Raw genomic sequence first — 18,323 nt, forward strand, 5'->3', positions numbered from 1 at the left:
TTCGAGTGTGTTAAGGTGCATGCTGCAGCAAGCCTCAGAAAAACAGAGAACCAGCTACAGTATCTGCTACTAACCATCTACCAAAAAGATCTAAAAATCTCTTTTTTTGTTTTTTTCCCGATGAGCCAAGGGAGGCGGGAAGCCCATGCCGTGGTGTGACACTGTGCCTCCCATCTGCTTCTGGAGCCTCCAGACAGGCCCCGGCCCTCAGTGCCCCATCTCATTTGCTTCAAACCTTGAAGGTAGAGCCTTCAAGCTTTACCTTCTGGTCTTCACATCGAAGGAAAAAAAACCCATACCAAAAAACCCAAAAGACATCATCCCCCTGCAGAAAAAGAAAAAAACAGAAGAAGCTCCACACATTTCAAGGCCAGCCCCTGCCTTTAAAGTACATTCGCCTTTCCTTAGCCGGGTTAGACAAGCTTCTTTCGTGAAAGGCAGCTTTAGTAATCACCTTCCTCTGGAGAGCGCGGCTGAGGCAAAAACATCTACCTCAGGAAACCGAGCTCCTCTTCTCTTGCCCGGCCCGGAGAGCGGGCTGAGCCCTGAGGGCCCCACCGCCGCCCCAGGGGCGGCAGGTCTGAGGGCCCCGGAGAACCACACCAGCGGGCAGGGCACAGGGACCCGCCCCGGCCGCGCTGCGCCCCGCTCCCCGCGGCCGAGTTCCCGCTCCGCTCCCCGCCGCCACCCCTCAGCGCCCACAGTGACCTCCGCGCCCCGCCGCGTCCTTATCTCACCCCGCCCCGGGAGCGCCATTGGCCCCTCCCGCCGCTCATCAGCCCGCTCCCCGCCTCCCATTGGCCAGCCGCCCACCTGCAGACGGGCACACCAGCCACTTCCTCGCCCGTCACCCGGCGCCTCGCACCGCCATTAGAGGGACAAGGGCTCTTTTAACGCCCATCGGCGCTAATCACTCGTGAGGAGAGCTGTCAATCACGCCGCCGCCTCGCCTCCGAGTACTATTGGCCCAGTAACCCCTTTTCGGGCTTTCGTTTCTCCTCATTGGCTAATTGGATCGGATAGGGCGCTGCGATTGGGCAAAAAGCAGGCCTTGGGGGCGGGAGTCGGCTTAGGAGGAGAGTCAATTGGCCAGAAGGCTGGAGCGGCGCCATGTGATTGGCAGGAAAGGTGAAGAAGGCGGGGCCACCCGAGGTGAGGGTTGTGTGAGGTGAGGGAATCTCGCGGGGTCTCGCTAGCTCTGGGCGCGGAGGCGCGCGGTGATTGGGCGGCGGGGGTCAAGGGGGCGGGACTGAGTCAGGGAGTCTCTGCAGCGGCCGAGTCCTATGGGCCGGCCGAGCTGGGTCCCGCTCGGTGATTGGGTGGGGGCGGCTCTCGCGGAGCCTGGTGGGCCGGGTCCGATTGGCTGCGGGCGGGTGTCGGGCGCGCGCCCCGCATGGGGGGGGGGGGGGGCCGGCGGGGGGAGGGCAGGCCGGGTGCGCGTGCCCGCTGTGCGCTCCGCGCTGGGGCTCCGTGAGGAGGTGAGTGGCGGCGGCGGCGGCGGGTCGGGCGGCCGAGGCGGCGGCGGCGGCCGGGGGGCGGAGCGGCGCTGCCCGGCGGGGGCCTGAGAGCCCGCCGGCCCCCACCTCTGCCTGCCGCACGCACGCAGCGGAGACCCCCTCCCCCCACCCGGCCCCGGTCCTTCCCCGCCCCGCCGGAGGGGGGGCCGCAGCCGCCGGCGCCCCCCCCGCAGAGGCGCTGCCCGCCGCCGGCGCTGGGTCAGGCTGTCAGGGCGCCGTCGCCGCAGGCGGGGGCCGGGGCGCCGCCGCCGTCCCTCGCCGCCCCCATCGCATCCTCCCCCTCGCCCCTCTTTATCCCCGGCCCCGCGCTCTTCCCTGTCATTCATTTGTCACTTTCCCCGCTCCCATTTTTTTTCCCCTCGCCCCTTCTCTCCCTCGTTCCTCCGTTGTTTTCTTTTCTGCCCCGTCCCTTTCTCTTCCTCCATCTATTTTTATCTTTTTTTTCGTCCCCTTCGCCCTCCCCCTCCTTATCTTCGCCCTCGTCTCCTCACTCCTTCCGTCCCTCTTCACTTTTCCTGGGTGCTCGTGTGTGTTTCAGGCCTTCAAGGAAAAGTTGCAAACTCCCAAGTTTTTTTTGCTATATTTGAGGGAGCAGGTGTCGGAAAGGAGGGAGCTATGTAGGAGGTGCCTGGGCGCTCAGGGAGCTTTCGAGGAGATAAATGGAGAGGATGTGGGAATGGAAGGGGTAGACCTGTCAGTCCTCTCAGGGTATTCCAGGGGAGAGACTCCAAATCCTCCTTCTGGAGGGAAGGGGGATTGATCGCTGTATTTCTATTTTTATTTAAAAAAAAAAAAAAGTGAAGAAAAAAACCCCAAGCAACACCCAACCCAGTTGCCCAAGGATGGAGTTTCAGTAGCCGACCACAGCTGGACTCTTGGGGGAAGAGGGTTCATGCACTCTGGCTCACGCACACATGAAGAGATTCTCCAAATTGTTTGGCTTCACCAAGAGATAAGGCCAGTTGAGCTCAATGTTTTTCAAGGTGGGCCGTGTATGATGAAACCCAACTTCTTTTAAAGTGTAGCAGATTTCATTTTTATGGCCAAATGACAGCTTGACCCAGTTGTTATCCAATCAAAGGGCATTTTTTTGAATGTCTCTTTGTGGCACAACAGCCAACGCAAAAATGATGGCGGCTTACAATGGCGGTACGTCTGCGGCAGCAGCAGGTCACCACCACCACCATCACCACCACCTTCCTCACCTCCCTCCTCCTCACCTCCATCACCACCACCACCCTCAACATCACTTGCATCCAGGCTCTGCAGCCGCGGTACATCCCGTACAGCAGCATGCCTCTTCGGCAGCTGCGGCCGCGGCAGCTGCGGCCGCGGCCGCGGCAATGTTAAACCCAGGGCAGCAGCAGCCATATTTCCCATCACCGGCACCGGGTCAGGCCCCTGGACCAGCTGCAGCAGCCCCAGCTCAGGTACAAGCTGCAGCAGCTGCTGCAGTTAAAGCGCACCATCATCAGCACTCACAACATCCACAACAGCAACTGGATATTGAGCCGGACAGACCTATTGGATATGGAGCCTTTGGTGTTGTCTGGTGAGTAAAGAAAAAAACCTAAACCGATTTTTCCTTTTCATTTTTTACCAGATCATAATTCATTCTTGGTTTTGTCATTTGAATCCCGAATACAAGCAAGCTGCTTACTACAAATTTTTTTTGCTGGTTCTTCTCTGTTGTTAGAAAGTTGGCTTCACTTGTTTTTGTTGGCAGAATGAGGTTTAGAGTGGTGAAGAGCAACCTCTGACTAACAGGCCACACCATCAGTCTCTTTTGAGACAAATGCAACATGTTTATATACCTTCTTCTGCATTTTATTAGAATATGCGTGTTGTGTAGCTAAGCTCTGCTTCCTAAAGTTTCAGGTTAACAAATGAGCGTTAGCATATATGTTTTGACCTGACCTAAGAGTTAGAAATTCAAAGCGTATGAAAATGTCTTCCTTTTGCAGTCACCTGCCAAGATCTTTGTCTAGGAGACTGTTTGACCTGCACTAGTATGCTGTATGCTACCCGAAACAGAGTATCTGAACTTTGCTCTCCTCTCATAAACGTAAATGGGATTTTCTGCCTTACTGTAGTACTGCCTACAGTCCTTTTATTCTCCCAGCCACTATTCCAGAGGACTTTGTCAGCGGAGCATAATCTCTTCTAATATATTTTGTGACCGCCTTAATATAATGTGTGTAATTATTGCTCTTCAGGATCACTGAAGCAAAACTGGCATGATTTTTTTTTTTTTTAATAACCAGTTGTCAGTTAACCGTATTCTGAAACGTTCATTAGAAACATGAAAGGTGCCTTGGTGGTGTTTTTGAAAGCAAGTGCGTTGCAGCACACTTCCTGTATCACAAATACAAAGTTTGAAGTGTGTAACTGTGTCGCGTCCCTACGCAACTTTCCGCAGCGTTCAGCTGACAAGACTTGCTGTGGTGCTTCAGGAGTTTTGCTTTAGGTACTGCCCGTACTTTACTTTTACTGAGAGAGGAGTATTGTGTGATGGGGTTGCAGTCTGTGCCTGCGCGTGGTGGCAAAGCGCTTTGCAGGACTGGCCTAAGAAGAGCAAAACGCTCTATTCCTTCGTCCCAGCCCTTAAAGTTGGTCACTCATAACCAAACCGGTGTGTTTAATAAAATCGTGTTTTCTAAGACGGCTGAACAAGCTGCACAAACTAGACGTAGGTTAACGCTAATAGCTGATCTTGTGTCCCTTAATTCAGAAGGCCTAGGGAGTTAATTTAAATGCTAAGTTTTCGGAGTCGGAGGGGTGCTGTTGTACAGTTAGCACTGCTGTTCTTGCTATGATACGGTATAAAAAAGAATGAAAACTGACAAGAAATCTGCTGTAAAAAATTATCTAAAGATGATTTCCATCTGTTCATATATTTTTGATAAAGTGTGGAGTTTTTTTAACTTAATTGTTACAGGCTTGCTTAAATTTAGATTGTTATGTAAGATCAGGCCTTGTTATCGTTTCTACAAGCATTTTGTTTACCTGTGTATATTTCCTAGGTCTTTGTTTTCTCAGTTTTACTTGCAAAAAAAATAAGGTGCAGAGAGAGATCTGCTTTCATAATATTCAGTAGAATAAAAGGTCAAGCTTGCATATTTAAATATAATATCATTAAGAACACTGAGGGGAAAAAAAAAAAAGTGTAGAAAGAAGAAGAGTCTGCTCTTGGCTGACACCAGGTAGAACGGTGCCAAAAGTGTCCGACCATCCCGAGACCCTGATCGCGCAACTGCGTCCACACAGGCAGGAATCGCCACTAGTGGGACTGTGCTTGCAAAGTTGTAACTACAGCTTTTACTTCCAGATGACAACAGCTTAAAAAAAAAAAAAAAGAGAGGGTGTTAAATAAAATAAAAGCAGAAGCTTGGAGGTCAGATCTCCTTTGGCAGAGCTGTAAGGCTACGCAGGCTGAGAGTGTAATTGGCTGAAATTCAGTTCCTCTTTGCTCACATATATTTGAATTTAGTGATCACTGTTAGGCTCTTGGCATTGCATATTATCTTCTGCAAGTGAATGTGAGTCTGTAAGCAATAATTAAACTGAATTTTAGATTTCATTCAAAATGTGAAAGAATGCCTGTGTAATTTAATTTTAGCCATGAGAGATAACGCAACTGAACATAAGCATGGATTTGGATATTTATAGCTTAAGTTGACTTAGACATAAAAAATTTATACTTTGGTACAAGTGTAACACAGAATTTTCAGTAACATCAGGCCTAAGCTAATTTTGAATAAGGATTCTGTTGCTTAGATCTGTATCTCTTTCAGAGCATGTACTGGCACTGATAGATAGCCGAAAAGTTCCTATCTGTACTTCTGAGGGAAATGGATGTTACTCTGCAGACAGTTTGAGTGCTTGAAGAAGTCGTCTTTCATCTTGCTACTCAGATGTGTCATTGCATTGTCTAGAAAGATACACGTTATCCTGCAGTTAAGTTTAGTTGTCAAATAAGTAATCAGTTGTGTGTGGTGTTGAGTTTCCCGTTAGCTTACAGAGAGAGATTTTGACTTGGCACTTGAATTAGCATTTGTCATTAGTTCATTTGCCTGGTACTTTATGATGTTTTGGGGTAGCTAATGTGCTGCTGGAGTTTTTCACTCATGAAGAGCCAAAGTACCGTGCTTCAGCATTTTCATTATTAACTCATGCGTGCTTGTATTGCTGCCGCTAGTATTTGTGTACACAAGCTGTAACCTTGCTCATCTAGTCACCATTACGTTTTAAATTAGCTATCGTTGGCACGTTATCTCCTTTGACTACGTGTAGATTTTAAAGTGAACTTAACCCAAGCTGGCAAAGTAGGAAAGAATCTCTCAAACAATTGGCATTAAATTATCCATTTTCATTGTGCTTTAACATAAAGATGTGCATATTAATGCAGTACCCAAGCTTGGTGTTTCTGAACTGTGATGAAAGGGGGGGGGACATGCTGAAGCAGGGAAGGATGCGTAGGAACCTTCCCCCAGGTTCTGCAGATTCGTTTAACCACGCTCTAGTTTGGCAAATGGCCACGAAACAAGTTGCGTACCTAATTTGCTGAAAACAGAGCAATTTGCTCTTTAAATATTCACTGTTAACATGTTCTTCAAGTGTTGAAAAAAAAATCAGGATTTTAGTTTCAGTGACAAACTCTGTTTGGGCCCCATGGTTCAGACTGTATATCTGATTTTTGGAAGTCTTGTGTGTATTCTAAGAATAAGGAGCTGTCCTTTGCAGAAGTGCTCCCTGTTTTGCTGGGGAGACATGCTACTGCCATCTGGTGGGATTCATAAAAAAAAAAAAAAATTAAAAAAAAATATCTGATGAACCTCATCAGAATATCTGATGAAGTCTCATAGGTTTGGGAGTGAAGAGTGAAGCCTTAATACCTCTGCAAGAGGCGCTCGTGCTGTTTTCATGCAGGATTCCTAGACCGGAGAAGAGGAACTGCAACTTCTGTGGAGGTAGACGGGGAATAATTCCTTTGGCTGCTGGTTCCAGCTGTTAACACTGCTGCTGAAATTTTATGAAAATATCTTGTCAGTTGGGATATATCCACCCCCATGGGATAAGAAACTATCACTCTGTAAGGTGTGCGGGGATTGTATTTGTCTTATGTGCCTCTCAAATTTTGAAAAGTTATTGTCATTCATCAAAGATGGTGAAATCAAGCAATCTGTTTTATTATTATCATCACAACTATGTTAAAAGGTATCTCTGTGGGAAAGCTGTTACAAATGACAATAGAAAGAAGTATATTACTTTGTTTTTTAAGTCCTGATTTACACAATTTTAACTTGCAGCGTGGTTTTTAATGTATTTGCTTCTAATACTTTCTATTCAGGAAGTCAAACAGCAGTATAATGTTCCAAATAGTTTGGTTGTTGATGTTGAGGTAGGACATTATGTACAGGCTGCCATACCTTTTAAAGGCAGAAATAATTTAGCCTAAATCTACTGTTCATTCCTGGCCTTCGAAGGCCTGAAATCACTGAAGTCATTGCTAAATAAAAATTGAAATAATATTGCATACAATTGCTTGTTGCCTGGACCCTGGAACTATTTTAAGAGGGTTTTATCGCTATACTGATACTAAGCACTGCAGCAGGAAAGACGTTTCTAGGATAAACCGATAATCCCCTGTTACTTTAAAGGAACGTGTCATGCTGAGCAAGTATGCAGTATAGATAATTTGCTTTGGACAAATTTGCTAGAATGTATATTAGGAAAAAAGAAAGATGTTTCAGCTTCAAAAAAGTATGAGTAACGGCAGGATAAGTTCCCCTTCTGATGTCTGATATTGCTGCGAACCATGATGATGTTTTGCATAGTTAATGCAAATAATAATGCAAAAATATAGTCTGGTAAGCATGAAAACTTTAGAAAAAAGTGAATTATGAAAACTTTTAAGACTTTTAGTGTGAGTTTTTTTGGTTGTGTTTTTTTTTTTTTCCCCTAAGCTAAAGCGGTTTGTATCCTGATCTTTTTCCAGTCCCTCAAAACTCACCTGTTAGTGGAAGACAGTACTTGAACATTAGGAAAGTGTCCTATGTTAATTTATATTTAGATGGGCAACTGTTTGCTTTGCCTTAAACTATTTCATCTGACATTTTGTATTAGTCTGAAATGACTTTTTTTGTGATTGATCAAAAAAATGCAAAAAGACTCTAAAGTTTATCCTGGAGCTCTCATTGTGAATGAGCCTCAGCATAAATGGAGAGCTGTAAGCAGGAGGTGATGTGTCTGGTAGATGGAACAGAACATCCACCAGAATTGGATAAAGAGGCTCTGGAAGGAGTAATCCACGCCAATGAGGTTATCTGGAGAGAAGATCCCTACAGAACTTTCAAACTAAGCAAATCCAAGGAGCCTTTTAAAGAACTGGTACTACAGCTGGCTACGATGCCACGACAGTACTAATCAAGAATATAACTCAGGGCTTTTTTTAAGAGTGAAAAACATCTACAGTATGATGAGTTGATTTTTGGTGTAGTGAAATTGGCTTTTAGTAATGGGCAACAAAAATGTTTAAAATTAATAAATAAAATGGTCAGAAGTAGTTTGGAAAAAAAAAATCCTTCCAGGATATTTGGACCACTTGGCTGTCTGTACTGACTGTTGTGTTTAGCATTGCTGATGATCCTCACTCATCTAGGTAAATATGAAGCTTTTCCGTTCAAATGTGCATCTGCTTTGTCTACATAGACTATAACAGAAAGATGTGAACAGAAATTTCCAGTTAGAAAAGATTACCACTGTTGAGTTCTTTATAGTCCCAGTACGCAAACGCTTTCCATTAGAAACTGTGATATAAACATCATTGCAATTTCCTGACTTCTTCTGGATGACATTTTTAAATACCGTCGCCTTTTGTTGTTCAGCTGGGTAGAGTCTCTTTTCCACTAGTGGGCTGCCGTGGACGGGCTGTGGGTACCGACAGAACCATTCCCCATAGGAGCACTGCCTCCAACACTGCCTTTTTTGGTTTTCCACTTCTTGTGTCCTGCTTCAATGAGTTTTTCTCTTGTCTGGGGTGTCTGATGCAGATAGGCAGTGATTTCCTAAGGAAGAGACTAAGTCGTTTTCATCCAGTTATTTCTTGGAGGAAACCACGAGGATGCCTGAGGCAATACTGGCAATGGGCGCATTACAGAGCAGAGTGTGTATTGTGTTTCACGCTTACCATCACAATTTAAGGATCTGCAGGTGATTATCTTTAATAGCTAAGTCGGTATTTTTTAAAGGATAGCTTTATCTCAGTTGGATTCTGACTCCATTTGTGAAGAAATTTAGTAGAAATATAGTAGAACAATGACATTTGTTTTTTTAATCTGGGAAATTTTGCAAAGCTTGTATGTTGGGTTTTTTGTTGTTTTTTTTTTTAAATTTCATGAAAAGAAAAATTCTGTTAACATCTAAATGACTAGTCCCTGAATGTGCTGAATTAAATGAAATGGATATAATAACTCCTTGCATTTACATTAGACATTGGGAATTAAGTGAAATTCTATCTAAGTAATATACTAGATTGTTCATTATTGTCTTGTAAGATGATGCAAGAAGGAAGGAATGTGGATAACATTTTTTCCTCAAAGTTGGGCGAGGACCATTTTGGATGAATTAGTTGACTGTAAATTATGCCAAGGTCAGCATTTCACAGGTCACTTGAAATGCACCCTCTTTGCAGCACCTGCAAATCTTCCTGTTGTTTGTATCACATCCAACTGCGTGCTGATAGTACGGTTGGATCGTGGTAGCATTCGGTATTTTCTCTTTCTTCTCAATTCCACAAACGTAAGAGCAGAACAGCTTGTGACTGGATCTACCATCTAATAGTGATTTTTCAGAAGATGTATTTCAGATGCTCTTTTCCCCTCTCCATCCCCCCACGTACTCTTTCAGCTTTTTTAAAAAGAGTATTTACATTGTCAAATTCACTAATCTGAACCCACAAATGCCTTTAGTGTTTATAAATGGGCGAAGGTGTAAGCAGTCGTGCCAATTGTATGTGATCAAACAGAGAAGTAAATAAAGGCAAGTAACAAGTGTGTGTGTTGTGTGAGGCTGCTTGATGTCGCTAGGCTGCTTGATTTCCTGGGGAACAATGGGACTGAGAGTGAAAATAGCTTTGGGCAGGTAAAGTAGAAGGAAGCCTTTGGGATATGTTTGAAGTGTTTTTTTGATGACTTGTAATGGTTGTATCTGGGTCTCATGTATCTTTAATCCTCTGGAAAGTTCTGCCTTCTAGTCTGGAATACATAACGTTCAGCTTTTCCTATGAGAAAAGATAGCTCAAAGTTGTGTAGAGCTTACTTAAACTGACTTTGAGTTTATTAAAATGAACAATAATTCATTAATATAATTGGTAATGGTTTTTAAAATAGCATATTAAAAAAAATCCGCAAAGAACTGTAAATTAAGTGTTAGAAAATAAGAGAATGGAGAAGCTGGCTTAGTCTGCAAAACTGAGCATAGATGAATGAGTTTTATGATGGAGGGAGATGTTTGGGGGAATAATATTGTATTTTAGGTTAAACTATTTCTGTAGGCTCCGGTATGTAAGTAGACCCATCTGTTCTGTATTTGAGGGTTAGCTTTTGCAGTCCTATTTCTCTGAGTTGTTTGTAAGCAAACACAGAATATTAGCATTACTACTAGATTTGGTGTACCAGTGAGATCTAGCTCCCAGGGGTTTTTATATGGAAGTTTTGGTTACTTGAGCACAGCGTGCCTTTCATTTCTTAATATGAAAAGTTGCAATGGAGCAGTCGAGTCCTCTTTTTACACAGAATGTGAAAAATTTTCTCCTCTGTATTTTTGAAAGGTTGAAATGGCACACAGGCAATGCTACCATCTTCCTGCATGAGCTGGGGATAATTTAGTTGGGAGGAGTGTGCAGCTGGGTTGCAATGTTTAATCAGTTCACATCTGTATTCTGCTTGGTCTAACCAAGGTGGTCCATGCGGACTGTGTGGTGGCCACCCCATAACCATGCCGGTGTTCACAATTGCGTGGTAACGCTTGTATTCTCATATGGTGCGTGGTGTAAGGGATGCTGAAGCGATGTTAATTACTTGCTAGGAGCAAGAATATGCTATAGGACTGTTCTAACTGGTCCAAATAGAATTTCAACTGAGACAAAGAATAAATTAATTTTTTTCTGCCTTTGTTGGTTATATCTTTGCTGTGTTTAGATTTCTGTTGGTCTGATTTCTGTGCTTGTTTCCTAACTCTGGAGATTTCCTGAGAGTAGAACTGGCTACTTTGTTGAATTTGTTGAAAAATGAAAGTCCTAGGAACAGAGAATAAGATGATATAGGGGCAATTTAGATTTTAAAATCCTTCTGGAATATGAGAAGTAGTGTAAAAGGTAGGGTCTGTACTCAGAACAGCTTCTAGGGTTTACTGAAAACCCATTTATTTCTGGTCAAAGAATTCAATAAGAAGAAGCTTGGCTCAGTTACTGCAATTTCCTCTGTAACCTTTAGAATCTAAGAGTAAGCACTTGATTAAAGATTAAGTTATAAATATTATTGCGACACTAATCTATCTGAAAATGTTTGGATTTTGTTTCTGAAATTCAAGTTTGTAGTATGCCTGGTACTTACTTAATAGCTGATGTCCATTTTAAACTTCTGTAATAGATTATTTAATGACTGTGATCAATGACTGTGTTCTCTGTTGCTTAGTACGAGGTATTTACAATGATATAATTACTTTCTGTAAACAAAGTACAGTCTCAGTTTTCCAGGCTGTAGCTTGGATTTATGCCAGTTTGAGTCCATGCTAACTTATATGTAAAGTTGGGAAATTCTTAAAGTAATAAATAATGGGTTTAGGTAATGCAGCTTTAGTGTTGATGACACTGGTAAACAGAGTCATTAGCCCTGGTGTAAACTGTTGAGTTTGGAGTTGTATAGATCTCCTCCGATGCTATCAGATACGGAAAGAGCAGCGTGTGATGATGTATACTGGAGGTAGATGGGAGCATAAACCTGTGGAGCTGAAGAGTGGGAGCTTCTAGGAGGAGAGACTTGGGATGAGGATGGGTTAACTGGCCGCGCAGGATGGAGGAAATGGGAGAATCCCTGCTGCGTGCGAAATAGCCCGTTGGCCGGGGCCCACAACTGTGTCATGCATCTGTCACTGATGACATTTCTTAAAGATGACAGCTACCTTGTCTGGGTTGGAATAGTACAGATTGCTTTTCAAACACAGGAAGAAGCTTTATAGCTCCCAAAGTTGTCTAATGCGGATGTACTCAGCTGTTCTACAAGCAGCTAAGTGCAGTTGGTGTGGGCAGAGCCCTAGTGTTATAATTTAAAAATACATCACGTAGTAGATGCTGTAACTTTTGCTTTATTGTGAGTCAAACTAACTATTACATCCAATTTTGTAAAAGTAGACCCCTGAGTGAGGTAGTAGATGCTTAAATGAAAGTGGCTTATGACAAGCAGTACAAATATGTATGTAAAGGATAGAGGTTTATGTGGTTAATGCATTTATTTATTGATAATAGTATTTGACCATAATAAGCAGTAACAATGAAAAAGTGAATGCAAGTGGTAGTGGATGGGATGGGTCATGAATGGGGTGGTAGCTAAAGGTGGTACAAACCATAGCAATTATCTGCCATCTAAATACAGAGAAGTTATAAAAATTAATGATGATGATGTAGAAGTAAGCCATGCTGTTTAAAAAAATAACATAGGTAACATATTTTCTTTTTTTTCTCCCCACTGTGTTCTGACTGTCCTTTTCATCACTTCCCCCCCTTTTTCTTATTTTCCAGTATTGTCTGTGGCACTTTGTATGAAGGGCAGCTTATCAGCAACATGTTTAAATGAAGGCACTAGTGTTTGGATACAAGGGCTAAATTGTAGAAAATAAATACTGCTTCTCTCTGGAAATCACTAGAGCTCCATCCATAGTGCATTGTAGGAGTAACCTGGAAAAAAGCAAAGTCATCTGCTCTATGGAAACATTTGGCATTCCTTAGTATGTCATATATGAATGAGCTACAGACTGGCCTGTGGATGTAAAATGTGCCCAAATACCTGTGATTCAAGCGTGTAGATCACAGAACTGAGTGTCTTTCAGGGAAATCTTGCCTATGGTCAGAAATGCCCTAACTTGGCCAAGTATAATATATTAAAATGTTTGAGATACTGATACTTTTAGTAGTTGATTATGTAAAGTACACTGATTGCCTTGATCCATCAAATTGTCAGCACGTTTTTCTAGGTTTCAGAAAGTTGTCTACTGGGAGTTTCAGTAATCATGGAAAAAACGACAGTGGTGATCAACTGAACTCAGGTGTGTAGTGTGTGAGTGCATACGACATGGTACAAGTACAATGTTGGAGTACACGAGCGCATACAACTTCACAGACGAGAGACCAGGAGACTAGACAAACTGCATCAGGTGAATGCAGCCTTTTACCAAAACGCATGGCTATTCAATACACCAAAACACCAGCAAAATCTGGACTTCATTTTAATATTTAAAGAAATGTCTTTTTAATTTTGTTATGTGAGAGTGATAGATAATTGAAGATAGGCTCGTATCAGCCTTGATATTAAATAACTTCCATGGCCATGGCTGACTCTGGAACGTGGCCATGCGCAGTGTTTAAAAGTGCTTAGTAAGAATTTGAGCTTTAATCCTGAGGGCTGTAGCAGAATCAGTGTGTCCGAGTAGTATCATTCTTTAAATTCCTGATGTGGTATTTTTCTATAAAGGCTTGGAAGCATATGTGTGTGAGTGGAATTTTTATGCTGTTTATGATGTTGGATATAACACCAGAATGGTCATAGCAGAATCGTTTTGTTGAATATGTACTTTGATAAATTATCTTCTGTTATTTCTTTAATTTTCTTGGAACATGGTATGATGGTATTCATGTGTAATTTGAAAACAATAAATTCAGAGCTTTCTGTTCAAGAACTCTTGCAGGAAATTTTATGGAAAAGTAAAAATACACTGGAAAATGTAGGACTCCTTGGACTCTAGAGAAGGATTTTCTTCTCCCATTTTCTTTCATATGCAAATACATTTTAACAGGTGCAAAAAAAAATGCTTACCAGAGAAACTGGTGGTTTAGTTTCCTTGTCATTTTGGTATGATGCTATTCCAAATTTTAATCCTAAATCGATTCCTGGTTTCATGGCAATATTTTTCTTCATTATTCTGGTACCACCAGGCGGTGCTCTTATAGTTGTCTTCATGTTGTAAGCTAAATGTAGTGTCAGAATCGAGCCTTTGCTTAATGGGAGCAATAAAGCTGAGGATGGTATTGAACTGATGGTCAAGTAGTTATTCTGTCTTTGATCTACATTATTAGGCTTTTTTTGTTTGTTTGTTTGTTTTTTCAAAAAGCTGCTGACTTCCCCTTCTCCCTTGAAAGTGTGCATTTTATTATTTTATTTAATATAAATTCTTGTACCTACTGAAGAATATTTGTCAATGAATAGCAAAACTTATTCCATAAAGGTAGCAGCAATTTTCAGAAATGAGCAATCTTCTTCATGTGAAGGAATTGCTAAGATCTGTGCTAGCACTTGTTGAGCTCTGCAAATGGGACTTGAAAGCCAGTCTAGTTGTAGATTAGGGAGGAGAGAGTCTAGCGTGTGGTCTGGGTCCGTGGACTCTGTTTCACTGAAAACCATTTTATTTTTCTTTTAACTGTTTTGGTTCCTAATGAATAGGTTAAGGTTTATTACAGGAAATACAGGAAAAGTTCTGTCATGGTCCAGTTTGGACCCTTGTCATTTAAGTATGGCACTTCTGTCTGGAGTAGAAGCTCACAGTGCACCGACTTCTGAAGAGAAGCGTATGTCTTTCTGTCTTCTAACAGGGGACCTTTTTGGCTTCGTTTTTAAAGGCCCTTGACAACCAATACGAAACTATTTGAAAGCCCTAAATAAGAGCTTTTTCCCCCACCCAGAGATTCCATAGTAAGCAGAACAAAAGCATGGTTAAAAAGGCCGTTTTCATATAGCAATATAACTTCTCTTTGGATGTTTCTGTAAAATCATGTTGGCTCATTTACTTCAGATCTCTGATTTGGAGGGAGAATATCTTGCAGTTAAGCTTTCCGGAAGAATGAAGAGAATATATCAATTATTCTCAGACTGCTTGCGATCCATCTTTCTTAATTTTATCAGTTCCTAGGCTAGCGTTCTTAGGTAAAATGAACAAGAGAATTTTCTGAATCTCTTAGTTCTTTCTGAATCTCCTGTGTTCTCCCCAAGTGCTTTTGAAATCCTCTAGACCAGGCCTCCTTGATGTTGATTTGTAGCTTGTGGGTATGTTGATGAAGCAAAATTATTCTTTTTGTTATTGTTCTGACTGACTGAATGGGCATGGATCAAATAGGTCATGGAAAGACATGGTATTCATAAAATTAATATGCATAAGGCAATACTGCACAAGGTTACAAACGTAGACTGTAGAGAGTACTTAGCATCCAAGTGTGCCTTAACTTGAAGAGTTTTTGCATCTGGCTTGAGCTGTGCTAACAGTTTAGAAAGGTGCATCTGCAAATGAGCTCTTAACTCTTAGTGTGCATTTTAAAAAACCCAAACAGTCAGTCAAAACAATACAAAAAAAATTAAGATGCTGTTTGTTGTTTTGTTTTGTTTTTTAACACAAGTGAGGAGTCTTCCATTCAATTAGCATTTTTTCAAGTCATGATTCCTATTTCAATTGCAAGGACATGTCCAGAACAAGCACAAATAGACACAGGCTGAAAGTGATGTCTTGGGAAATGAAGATCTGCCAATAGTTTTGTTATGGGCACATGTCCTCTAAGTCATCATTCTGGATGCTGATCTTGTTAAGACGATGTACAGTTAAAGGATAGTGGAGATTAATGGTTTATGTTTTCTTCTAGTTCAGCAGGTGTAAATGAAAAAACCACAAACCCAAACACAAAAACAACCAAGGGTTGTATCAAGAAAAATACCCAGCTCTTAAAGGGAAATAAACAGAATGAGTAGTAACAAGGACCTACCTTATTTTTATGTCTAAGTTCAAATTATTGGGGAGAGAAGCTCCCATGTAACAATTGCTGTTAAATTAAATAGGGAAAATTCTGCTTTTCCTTATCCGTTATTCCTGTCACTGTTTTGAATTGGCTGAATGAATTCACTGTTACTGTCCATGACATAACATGCCTCATCCTTGCTGACAGGTACAGTAAATATCTGACTTGAAAAACTCAGTTTTAATTCAGGAGTTGTGTTTGGTTAAGGATGCAGTTTCACAGCCACGTCGTGGCAGCCCGTCCGGTGTACCTGAACTAGCATTCATGTGACCGTGTCCTGAGCTGTTAGTCTGCTGTTGAGGGCTGCTTCACAAGTGAATATTCAGATCATGAACTGGAACAAAAGAATACGAAATTCTTTTCAGGTTTAAATCTTAAAGCCATTGCAAGTTGCCATTTATGATCTGGCAGACCAAGATGTTTATCTTCTCCATGTAGATTCAGACTGCTTCTGGAGGGGGAGAGTCTCAGCACACGTTCCATGGAATACTTCTGTGTCAGTGCTAAAGAACAGCTAGCACAGATCCTGCATGCTATCAGTCTGTATGCGTAATTATTCTAACAGAGAATGTCATAAAGTAATACTGATAAGCAAAAATTCTAAAAAAAATAATCTATTTTACCATAGGTCACCTTAATTCATGTGAATAAGAATTCTATCTAACAGTTTAGCTAAAAGCAGTTTTTAATTATGAAGTAGAAAGTACCTTTTATTTGTTTTTTAAGTTATTACAGATAGCTCAAGGTATCACAGTGCTTTTCTGAGCATATTTGCTCATTGATTGCATTTGGAAAGTCAGGATTAAGGTCTTCCACTGTCTTTTGATGGCAGGGCACTGACATACTTACCCAAGCCCATAATCTGAATTGCAGCTTTCCTCTTACCCCCGCTGAAGGAGAAAAGCATTTATGTTCTTTAGGTTTGGATTGTTTATTGTTTTCTGAAGCAGTTGAAGAAAAGTAGGTGAATGTTGACAGAATTGGGACCAGCCTTGACCTACTTGTGGCTTTTTCTCTGATCTCTGTCTTGGGCATGTCACCTTATCATTTTTATGCTACTGTTTACTCATCTAAAGCCTCATCTAAAACATTAAGAACTGACAGGTGTTTGGTAATTTGAATATTAAATGTATATATCATCACTCCCACAGTTGTTCCCAAGAAGATTTTGTCACCTATCATATGACCCAGTAAAGGGAATCCTTCTGTAATCATTTCTATTTCATACTCAACTATTGCTTAAACTTTGGATTTAAAGTGTTTTAGAGCCATTAATTTCATTCCCCTTGGAAATTCTACATTTTCTTCCAAGAGTCTGTACTTTACTTTGGAATGTCCCAAGACTGGAATTACACCCATGGTAGTGATTTATGTTGTCACACGGTTTTTGACTGACTCAGAATAGAGCAACATATATTAGGATTTTGGGGTCAGTTCATGGAGATCATTTAAAAGTAAATACAGCTTTGAAACCAATAGGTTAGACAAGAGCCCTGCAGATCTGACTTCGGCGTTTCTTTGGATAAAGTTGTGAAACCAGAACAGCTGCTGTGTGGGATGTAAATTAGTTTGGTTTATAACAATTCAGGTTGGTTGTTTTTTTTTGGGGGGGGAAGGAGGAAACACACTTTCCTTGAAGTTCCTGTAATATTTTAAACAGTTATCCAAGATTACATATTGTGGGTAAGTTTTAAAAGGGAGGAAAAAAAGGCTGAGTATCACTGAAGCTGTGCTGTCTTCTTGAGCATGCAGTCTCCTCCGGCACCTGCTTCATGTGCCTGCTTACTTGGGCACTGGCACCGTGAGATTAACAGGGTTGGTTGGGTTTTTTGTTCTGCTGACAAGTGTTGTAGACTTTTACTAATATAAAAAAATAAAGCTTTTCATCAGTGTGCAGGGGTACCATCTTGCCAGCATCAGCACTTGGAGAGGAACAGGGAACAAGGCCTTTCAGTAAGGACCTTGACAGGCTGGAGAGGTGGGCCCCTGTGAACCTCATGAAGTTCAGCAAGGCCAAGGGCAAGGTCCTGCACATGGGTCAGGGCAATCCCAAGCACAACTACAGGCTGGGGGGAGAATGGATGGAGAGCAGCCCTGAGGAGGACTTGGGAGTGTTGGGGGACGAGAAGCTCAACATGAGCCAGCAATGTGCGCTGGCAGCCCCGAAAGCTAACCGTGTCCTGGGCTGCGTGTCCAGCAGCGTGACCAGCAGGTCGAGGGAGGTGATTCTGCCCCTCTGCTCTGGGGAGACCCCCCTGCAGTACTGCGTCCAGCTCGGGGGTCCCCAGGACAAGAAGGACATGGAGCTGTTGGAGAGAGTCCAGAGGAGGCCACGGAGATGATCCAAGGGCTGGAGCACCTCTGCTATGGAGACAGACTGAGAGAGTTGGGGTTGTTCAGCCTGGAGAAGAGAAGGCTCCAGAGAGACCTCAAAGCACCTTCCAGTCCCTGAAGGGGCTCCAGGACAGCTGGAGAGGGACTGGTGACAAGGGCAAGGAGTGACAGGCCAAGGGGAATGGCCTGAAGCTGCAGGAGGGGAGATGGAGATGAGATGTGAGGCAGAAATTCTTCCCTGTGAGGGTGCTGAGGCCCTGGCACAGGGTGCCCAGAGAAGCTGTGGCTGCCCCTGGCTCCCTGGCAGTGTTCAAGGCCAGGTTGGATGGGGCTTTGGGCAAGCTGGGCTAGTGGAGGGTGTCCCTGCCCATGGCAGGGGGTTGGAACTGGATGGGCTTTGAGGCCCCTGCCAACCCAAA

At 42.7% G+C, this 18,323-nt stretch overlaps 2 protein-coding genes across 16 annotated transcripts in view; one reads left to right on the top strand and one right to left on the bottom strand.

Moving 5' to 3' along the window:
• The window catches only part of LYRM9 (LYR motif containing 9), a 42,157-nt gene extending 41,238 nt beyond the window's left edge, over positions 1 to 919 (bottom strand). For 6 of the 12 annotated variants that reach the window (XM_054847242.1, XM_054847236.1, XM_054847227.1 and 3 more), the window contains exon 1: positions 455 to 692. The gene's annotated coding sequence lies outside the window, so the exon portion shown is untranslated. Of the gene's footprint in view, positions 1 to 454; positions 693 to 813 lie in introns of those variants that run through there. The other 6 variants (XM_054847241.1, XM_054847243.1, XM_054847234.1 and 3 more) reach the window with 3 other exon arrangements.
• A 497-nt stretch (positions 920 to 1,416) lies between these two features.
• The window catches only part of NLK (nemo like kinase), a 63,740-nt gene continuing 46,833 nt past the window's right edge, over positions 1,417 to 18,323 (top strand). For 3 of the 4 annotated variants that reach the window (XR_008579867.1, XM_054847444.1, XM_054847442.1), the window contains exon 1: positions 1,491 to 3,069. Coding sequence is in view for 3 of the 4 variants with exons in the window: in XM_054847444.1 (XP_054703419.1) it covers positions 2,612 to 3,069 (458 nt within the window). In the remaining variant the exon portion in view is untranslated. The other variant, XM_054847443.1, reaches the window with a different exon arrangement.

The sequence above is a fragment of the Grus americana genome, chromosome 19 (assembly GCF_028858705.1).
Source record: "Grus americana isolate bGruAme1 chromosome 19, bGruAme1.mat, whole genome shotgun sequence".
Classification (NCBI taxonomy): domain Eukaryota; kingdom Metazoa; phylum Chordata; class Aves; order Gruiformes; family Gruidae; genus Grus; species Grus americana.